At 36.6% G+C, this 9,904-nt stretch overlaps 1 protein-coding gene across 1 annotated transcript in view; it reads left to right on the forward strand.

Moving 5' to 3' along the window:
- The window catches only part of prex2 (phosphatidylinositol-3,4,5-trisphosphate-dependent Rac exchange factor 2), a 134,887-nt gene that overhangs the window by 19,819 nt on the left and 105,164 nt on the right, over positions 1-9,904 (forward strand). Inside the window, exons 2-3 of the mRNA XM_016271792.1 lie at positions 6,892-6,963; positions 9,444-9,566. Coding sequence (XP_016127278.1) covers positions 6,892-6,963; positions 9,444-9,566 — 195 coding nt within the window. The remainder of the gene's footprint in view (positions 1-6,891; positions 6,964-9,443; positions 9,567-9,904) is intronic.

The raw sequence follows: 9,904 nt of genomic DNA on the forward strand, positions 1-9,904 counted from the left end.
AAGAAAAAAAAAAAAAGAAAAAAAAGAGAAAGGGGGGGGGGGGGGGTATATATTGGCAGATGTTAGATATTTATGTGTATGATCATTTAACCTATAGGTTTACAAGATTGCTAAATTAAATAATTAGTGATAATAATAATATTAATAAATGAAAAATATTTTTCAAATCATGTGCATTTTCATTTATCTGATTTTTACATTTAGATTCTCTTTGCCATCATCTAACACCCACTTTAAGTTAATCTTCGAAAACAATAATTTAGTAACACTGTATATTCTTTAGCAAACTTTCAAATTAATATCCTTTTATTTTAAACTGTGCATTTATAATGTTGTGATTCTTGTGATGACAAAATAGTATAGAAATTGAATATTGGTCATTTGTTGGTTATTGGCAATAACATGAAAGTAATTATCAGATTATTTTTATTGGCCATAATTGTAATATTAGTGCATCCCTAGTCTTGTATTATTATTCACTTGTATTATTTCATTTTGGATGGGCTTGGGTTTGATTTCTCTACTTGTTTTGTGTTGTTGCAGAGGAGGATAACATTTATCCTTCATGACTATATTCTACGGCTGTCAATTGGCTGTCATACATAAGTTGTGGTAGGAGGGAAAATGATTTGTGTCAGAAATCTTGTGTGCAAACCTGTCATTGATTTTTGACAGCTATTCATTGACAGCTATTCCACCCGTACTCATAACATTTGAGGTATGGATGAGATGCTGCAATTTAGTATTACATAATCATAAGTGGTGTGGCCTGTCAAAGCCATGGCCTGATATAAGGAAGCATGCAGTGCCTGTCTAACTGTGACTGCAAAGTTATACAATGAAGACTGGCATTGTGTAATTTTCAACACACGCATGTATACACACGAGACGTAAACAGAGCATGAGCCCAAGCCACTGTGTAGGAGTTTGGCAGCTGGCATGTCTGCTTAGCCGGAAAATGTGTAAACATACTCAAACACATACAAACACATACAAACATACACATGCCACTTTACATTTATTGCTTCCTGGAGGCAGTAAATAGAGGAAATGGCAAGAAGTGTACATACATACAGTACACTAACGTTCAAAAGTTTGGGGTCAGTATGATTTTTTTGGAAAGAAATACATTTATTATTATTTACATACATAATACATTTACATACATAATACATTATTTACATACATAATACATTTATTAAGCAAGGCCACATTAAATTAATAAAAAGTCACAGTAAAGACATTTATAATGTTGCAAACGATTTATATTTCAAATATGCTGTTCTTTTGAACTTTCTATTCATCAAAGAATCACGCACACAAAAAAAAGGCATCATGGTTTTCACAAAAATATTAAGCAGCTCAACTTTTTTCATAGCATTGATGATAATAAGAAATGTTTCTTGAGCACCAAATCAGCATATTAGAATGATTTCTGAAGGATCATGTGACATTGAAGACTGGAGTAATGGCTATATATATATATTTAGCCATTACTACAGTTTTCAGTGTCATATCAGAAATCATTCTAATTACACACACACACACACACACACACACACACACACACACACACACACACACACACACACACACAGAGGGTATACGGGGGGACTCTCCATAGGCGTAATGGTTTTTATACTGTACAAACTGTATTATCTATTGTCCTACACCAACCATACCCCTAAACCTACCCCTTACAGGAAACTGCTGGCAATTTTTGAATTTCATAAAACACTGTTTTGTATGTTTTTTAAGCCTTTTGTTTTATGGGGACACAGGAAGTGTCCTCATAAACCATGTTTACGTTGTAGTACCTATGTCATTATACCCATTTGTGTCCTCATAAACCATATATACCTGTACACACACACACACACACACACATATATAATAGTTATTTTAATTTGTAATAACATTTCACAATATTACTATTTTTACTGTATTTTTAAATTAAATAAATATAGCCTTAGTGAGCATAAGAGACTTCTTTCAATAACATGAAAGAATTTTACTGACACCAGACTTTTGAACTGTAGTCTATATACACACATTTTTAATTCTTGTGGAGGGTTCTAGCCTTAAATTTGGGTGGTCACACCCCTCAAAGACCCCTATAATTTGCATTCAGTCTGAATATTTTTCTATAAGATGTTAAATGAAACCATGCTGGATTTTCTGCTCCTGGTGAAGATATTAGTATGAGTATGACTTCATGGCTCGGTGCAGGTTCAGGTTCACTCTCATATTCGGTCATCTGGCTGTCTAATAAAGGCTGGATTTACTGCAGCAAGCTTCCGTCTGAAGCTGAAGAAGACGAGACAGTGGCCAGCAGGTGAATGTGAGTTTGTCTGCATGTGGTTCACATCCATGAGTTTCTAAGTGTTTTGGACTGCATACTTGTGAGGTGTTCTTTGAAAAGGACAAGTTGTTTTTTCCTGCAGTCTCCTTGGATGACATCCACCTTTCCACCCTGAAGTTCCTTAGTGACCCAAGACTCATGCTCAATGGTTACTGGAATCAGTGTTTTTTTTTTTTTTTACTGACTAGACAAAACAGGAGACTTTAAAGGAATAGTTGACCAAAATGTAAATTTAGTCTTTATTTACTCACCCTCATGTTGGTTCAAACTTATATGGCTTTAATTCTTTCTGTGGAACACAGAATAATGTTGGTGTCCAAACGTTTCTGAGTCACACTGGCTTCCATAGTATGGAAAGAAAAGACTACAGAATTCAGTAGGACCTGAAATTGTTTGGTCATCAACATTCTTCAAAATATCTTCTTTTGTGTTCCTGAGATTTTTGGGTCAACTATCCCTTAAATCTCTATTGCAAACAGTAATTTTTTGATCTTAACAAAATCTAATGAGACTAGCATTTGCTGTGGAATTTGGGATAGGACTGAAATGTAAGACTTGCAAGGTTAAAGGGATAGTTCACACAAAAATGAAAATTCTGTCATTAATTACTCACCCTTATGCCGTTCCAAACCGTAAGACCTTCGTTCATCTTCAGAACACAAAGATATTTTTACTACCACGTGAACACACGACGAAGACTGACACGGAAGAGAAGAAATTGTTGAATAAAGTTGTTATTTTTGTTTTCTTTGCACACAAAAAGTATTCTCGTGGCTTCATAAAATTAAGGTTGAACCTCTGCTGTCACATGGACTATTTTAACAATGTCCTTACTACATTTCTGGGCCTTGAACGTGGTAGTTGTGTTGCTGTCTATGCAGGGTCAGAAAGCTCTCGGATTTCATCAAAACTATCTTAATTTGTGTTCCGAAGATGAACGGAGGTCTTACGGGTTTGGAACGTCATGAGGGTGAGTAATTATTGACAGAATTTTCATTTTTGGGTGAACTATCCCTTTAAAAGCTGCAGAACCTCATAGCAGTGGGACAGATCCTGTTCTAAAGCTCAGATGACATGAAATCGTATGCAAATGTAAACTGAAGTTACATGTTGTTAGTGCAAACCAGCAGCCCTGTCAAGCCAATGCAAGGTGCCGTTCGCTGACACTCCACATGTATGTTCATTAGACTTGCTAATCAGCCGGTGTAGCTGTGGAGCACAGCTACAGAAACATAATCAGCACTGAGGCTTTTGCTGTGCAGCTGAGCTGCAATCAAGAGCCGGGTTTCATTACTGCCTTCCTTATTCGCCCTTTCATTTGGATTTTCGTTTGGAGAGTGTTCTGGAACTGTTTAATTTTAGTTGATGAAATATATAAGTGGTTAGTTCTTGGCCTTGTAATCAGCACATTCAGTTGCATGTGGTTATCTTGCCAGTGGGGAGCCACTCTTTGGTTATTTGGCCTAGTGTTATAGACCCACTCACTCAGCAGAGAGGACGAGCTGTTTACAGCACAGCCATTTAGACAGATATGCTAACAGGAAATGCCTCGTTTTCTGTACTGTCACTAAATTGTAGATTTTCAGCATTCTGACAATATATACAAAGTTCTTTCATGAAACTCTAGATGGCACAGGTTCTAACTGATATCTGATATAAATCACATCAATCTGATATAATCACATCATTATTCACATGGCACATCTGATTGGTTTCTTTGTGGGTAGAATCTACAGCTCAGTACTCACTACATATGAGTACTTTTAAATAAGCTACTCTTTTACCCTTACTCAAGTAAATTTTTTTTTTCGAGAAGTACCTTTTACTCTATTCACAGTAAGATAGTAAGGTAGTTGTTAAGTTTAGGTATTGGGTAGGAGTAGGGATGCAGAATATGTTCATGCAGAATATGTGCTTTATAAGTACTAATAAACGGACAATATGTTAATAATAGTCATGCTAATAAGCAACTAGTTAATAGTGAGAACTTGTCCCTATACTAAAGTGTTACACCGTTTTCTAGCTCGGTGACTACTCCCCTTACTAGGGTTTTTAAGTAGTGGTCCCTATCTAGACTGTGCTATCCCCCCTGCTAGTGTTTCTAAGTAGGTAGCCTCTATCTGTGGTCCTTGTATTATCAGGCTAAAGTGTTGCTCACATAACATAGCTATCTGAGGGTAGCTGTGTTCTTAGCTTGGTGTGGATGTTCCTCTTTCATCTGAAACTGGCTTCCCCATTTCTGCCAAGCTATGTGAGCAGCTCGGGGCGTCAGTGGCTTGGCCCCTTTCTGAGGAAAGTTTAGATGTATGTCTATCACTTCCTTGGTGCTCTTTCACCAGATGGACAGGCATGTGGTGCGGCATGGCATAGTTGGCATTTTGTTCCCCAAGTGTCTGTTAGAGGAGTCGCTACGTCCCCTCGCCATGCCTGTCTATTTCACGCCTCCTTCAGACAACTTAGTTGGTGACGTGTTCTGCAGGCGCCGTCTTATACATCCAGCCACCAACCTGTGACATCACGGGCTAAATGGGCCAATAGGATTGGAGTTTTTTCACACGTGCTTCAGACACCGGTCCTGCTGGCAGCAGTCCACCAAGTGTCCGCTAGAGGACGCAGCATCTCGTTCCCTCTCGGGGAACCATGGTCACATGCGTAACCCGAGACTTTGTGTGAACATGTACCATGTATTTAGCATGCATATTTAACAAACCAAACATTTCTGAAATGAACTTCTGACAGCCTTTGCCTCGCTCATATTAACAAATCAACAAGATGTACAACCACAACTAAGATACCACGCTTTTATTTATCTAGCTTTGAGCTCCAGATATGACAGCCCAATTATCTCAGACTGTTTTATAATAGAAAAAGCAAATGTGACACAGTAATTTAGATAATATGTGAATAGTTTAGCTTATATTGAAATTATTCTCCCTATCAGCATTCTCTGCTCCAAATAGAGGTCTTACCATGTGATTGGATTTATTTGTGTTTACTCAAATTTCCTTCATGCAAAGTGACTTGTGGACGCAGCTGTTCATCAACCTCAGTGCTTGAGATTTACTATATTCATTATTTCTGTTCACAAATGTAGTCACGCTTCCTTCCTGTTGTTTTTATTTCAAGTTCTGTTTTGTCAGACCCCCAGTATTGTGGCATCTTTCTCCTTCTTCTTGAGAAGGTTGTAAATTGCATTTGTTATGTATTCCCTGCCCTCCGTGATGAGGAGAAATTGGATTTCATGTTGGATCGTTAGTGTTGGCTGCAGTTTGCTGTAGTTTCAGTCTGTCAGGGCCGCTTCATCCAACTTGCTGCAATTGGAAATTCAACTCAGTCTTTCTCAGACGGATGATCTTGTGCAAGAGGGAGACAGTTTGTGGGTTGTTTGCTGACTGTTTACCAGTGTTGGGGGTAACACATTACAAGTAACGCGAGTTATGTAATCAGATTACTTTTTTCAAGTAACTAGTAAAGTAATGCATTACTTTTTTAATTTATAAGAAAATATCAGAGTTACATTTTTAAAAAACGTAACGCCAGTTACTTTGTTTTCCCATTTATTGACTGACAAGTCTCCTGTCCCCATACTGGGAGAAATCAGAAGTGCAGAGGCATTGTGTGCGCTGTGTGAACATGATGTTGCTGTAGTTCTAGACTAAATGTGAATTTTTTCAAGTAACTAGTAAAGTAACGCATTACTTTTTTAATTTACAAGAAAATATCTGAGTAACTTTTTAAAAAACGTAACGCCAGTTACTTTGTTTTCCCATTTATTGACTGACAAGTCTCCTGTCCCCATACTGGGAGAAATCAGAAGTGCAGAGGCATTGTGTGCGCTGTATGAACATGATGTTACTGTAGTTCTAGACTAAATGTGAATGTGCATTAATTCATCCCACTTACAAAAAAACTGATTTAGTATTCATCAAAATTAATTAAAGCTGTGAAATGCAAACTCAGAATATGACGCAAACCTGCATCAAAATTAATTAAAACTGTGAAATGCAAACTCAGAATATGACGCAAACCTGCAATAATTAAATGTTAAATAACACAAATGTATCTAATCCCATTTTATGAACCAATGTCTTTGCTGCTGACCTTTGATGATCCAGCTCAACCATACTAATAAGCAAAAATGACTTTAGATAAACTAACAATTGTGCTTCATTGTTTTTTTATTGCTGAAGAGTGTTTCTTCTCCTGCGTTCTACCGTACAGATGTGAATTTACTTTTCCTTCAGCCTGAGGTTTATTCATTACACTTTTTGATGTGAAAGGGCTTTTACATTTGCTATAAATAGAGCTTCTTATATTAAAAACAATCAAGCCCTGCTCATATTTAAAAAGTAACGCGAAAGTAACGCACGCAAAAGTAATGTAACGCATTACTTTCCATAAAAAGTAACTAAGTAACGTAATTTGTTACTTTTTTAAGGGAGTAACGCAATATTGTAATGCATTACTTTTAAAAGTAACTTTCCCCAACACTGCTGTTTACATTCTCCTCTTTCCTGTGTCCACAACAGGTACTTCTTCATCGCCTCAATCAGTATGCTGTGTCTAAAATTGATAAGAATATCACAGAGGAAACTGTCAAGGTGAGTTTTGGACACACTATTGGTTTTAGGGGTGCAGTCAAGCCTCAAAAATGAATATTTGTAAAAATGAAAATAGTAATTTAAACACCTTAATGCCATTCCAAATCGGTATGACTTTTTTCTTCCATTAAACTCAAAAGGAGATGTTTAGTTAAATGCCCAGGCTGCTATTTTCCATACAGTGAAAGCAAATGAGCTTTAAAAATGTCAAAAAGCACCATATTGTATCATTAATATGGTCCATAAGACCAGTATTGTTGTTATTATTAAAAATAATTTTCAGTAATTGAAATATAGCTAAAATAAAATAAAAACATTTGATTAGAACTTAAACTTGATACTTAGAAATGTTGCCTTGGTAATTTTAAGTTATAAAAATATGATCAGATTACATTTTGTAAATAAATACTATTTCAGTCTCTACTTAAAAACGTTGTTAAATTCAGTATGTTGCTGGCTGCTTGCAATTATTTGTGAAATTGACTAGCAATTCCTTAGTAAAAATAGGTAAGAAGTAAATCCTTCACCATTTTTTTTTCAACGTAACTGAAAGCTTAAGTACTTAAATTACGAAAAGTGAAATAAAAATAAAATTTAAATAGAAAAAAAAACCTAATAAAAATGAGAAACGCACATAATTACTAAAACTTAAACTAAAATTTAAATGAAAACTGCAAATATAAAAATAAAAAAGCTAATTTAACATAAAATTTAAAATAAAAATTATGATATTATATAAATTATACTAAAATAACATTGCATAAGACTTGTGCACTATATTGTAAGCCTTTTAATTTCAGACAATAGATTTGTGTGAGGAACAGACCAACATTTAAAGTGTTAGTTCACCCAAAAATGAAAATTCTGTCATTATTTACTCACCCTCATGTCGTTTCAAACCCATAAAACCTTTGTTCATCTTCGGAACACAAATTAAGATATTTTTGATGGAATCTGAGAGCTGTCTGACCCTGCAGACAGCAATACAACTGAAATGTTCCCAAGTCCAGAAACGTAGCAAGGAGATCTGTAAAATAATCCATGTGACATCAGGGGTTCAACCATAATTTTACGAAGCAACAATCATTTTTTTGTGCACAAAAGAAAAGAAAAAAATTACTTTATTCAAGAATTTGTCTTTTCCGCGTCACCCTAGCGCCATTTTGGAGAGTATCTGCTGGACGCATGACGCAGCTGACACAGAACAGCATACGCTGTTTACGTCCAGCGGACATTCTCCAAAACGGCACTAGGGTGGAGATGAATTGTTGAATAAAGTAGTTTTTTTTTTTTTTGTCCACAAAAAGTATTCTCGTAGCTTCGTAAAATTACGGTTGAACCCCTGATGCCACATGTATTATTTTACAGATCTCCTTGCTATGTCTCTGGACTTGGGAACATTTCAGTTGTATTGCTGTCTATGGGAGGGTCAGACAGCTCTCAGATTCCATCAAAAATATCTTAATTCATGTTCCGAAGATGAACGAAGGTCATACGGGTTTGAAACAACATGAGGGTGAGTAATTAATGACAGAATTTTCATTGTTGGGTGAACTGACCCTTTAAGTTGTTATATGTTGCTGTAGTTCTCACTCCACAACGCTGCAGCTGGTTTGATATCAGTGACATCAAACATAGTTGGTTCTCTTCTGATGAATCACGACATGCCAGACATGAGAGTGAGCAATTGGCATATTTATAATTTGCAATATGTGAACTATTTCTTTAAAGGTAGGTGCATGGGTGAACCAAACGGTTGTAAACAATAAATGTTCAGCGTGGTTGGCAGTGCGTTACAGTAAACTCAATGCATTCTCAGTGGGACAAAACAGTGAGTGTAAACAAGCTCAGACTGCTGTTTGCATGTTTTAGAGCAGGGGTGCCCAAACTCGGTCCTGGAGGACCGGTGTCCTGCAGAGTTTAGCTCCAACTTGCCTCAACACACCTGCTGGTAAGTTTCTAGTATGCCTATAAGTGCTTGATTGGCTGGTTCAGGTGTGTTTAATTGGGGTTGGAGCTAAACTCTGCAGGACACTGGCCCTCCAGGACCGAGTTTGGGCACCCCTGTTTTAAAGCATGTCTGAACATTCGTGTTTGAGGATTGTCCCTCTCCAGAGGTCATTCAGATATCAGGGTTATTGAATATCTGGACTGTATAGCACACAGCTGGCTTGTCTTCATATAGAGTAGTCCCAAAGGTTTTGGGACACTTAAGAGACATTTAAAATGTGTGAATGTGATTCTATTAGGTATAAAATATCAAAATAAATGTCTTAATAATTGTCTTAAGTTTTAACTATATTTCTGTTGTTTAATTCCTTGACACCTACCTTTTCTTGTGCTATATTTATTTAAAGTTACAGTCACTTCCAGAACTCTTCAGTTTTCATCTTCAGTTTTTGCAGTGAATTGTTGGTTTTCCAGATTCAGACAATGTCCCTCAGTCAGTAAGTCAATCTTTCCATGCTTTCGCCCCACAGGTGCTGTTTTCTAACCTGGAAGAGATCCTGTCTGTGCACAGGGACTTCCTGTCCATGGTCGAAGAGCTTCTGCAGCCCGACCCCAACCCGTATCATGAAGTGGGCCGCTGCTTCCTGCACTTTGTAAGTCTCTGTCTGCCACACTCTCTTATTCTCACTGTATTACACACATCCTTGTTGGAAAAAAACCCTTCTCGGTTTAAGCTGGTCTTAGCTGGTTTAAGCTGGACCCCCAGCCTAACAGGCTGAAAAGTGCCCAAAACCACTCCAAAATCTGCCAACAGTTTAGGCTGGGAAAGTACAGTACCTCAGGCTTTTTAAGTTTCCCCCCCCCCAGCAGGATACAATACACGTTTTAAAAAATAAATAATTTTACTGAAATAAAATGTAATATATATATATATATATATATATATATATATATATATATATATATATATATATATATATATATATATATA

This window comes from Sinocyclocheilus grahami, unplaced genomic scaffold (genome assembly GCF_001515645.1).
Source record: "Sinocyclocheilus grahami isolate Dianchi unplaced genomic scaffold, SAMN03320097.WGS_v1.1 scaffold65.1, whole genome shotgun sequence".
Classification (NCBI taxonomy): Eukaryota; Metazoa; Chordata; class Actinopteri; order Cypriniformes; family Cyprinidae; genus Sinocyclocheilus; species Sinocyclocheilus grahami.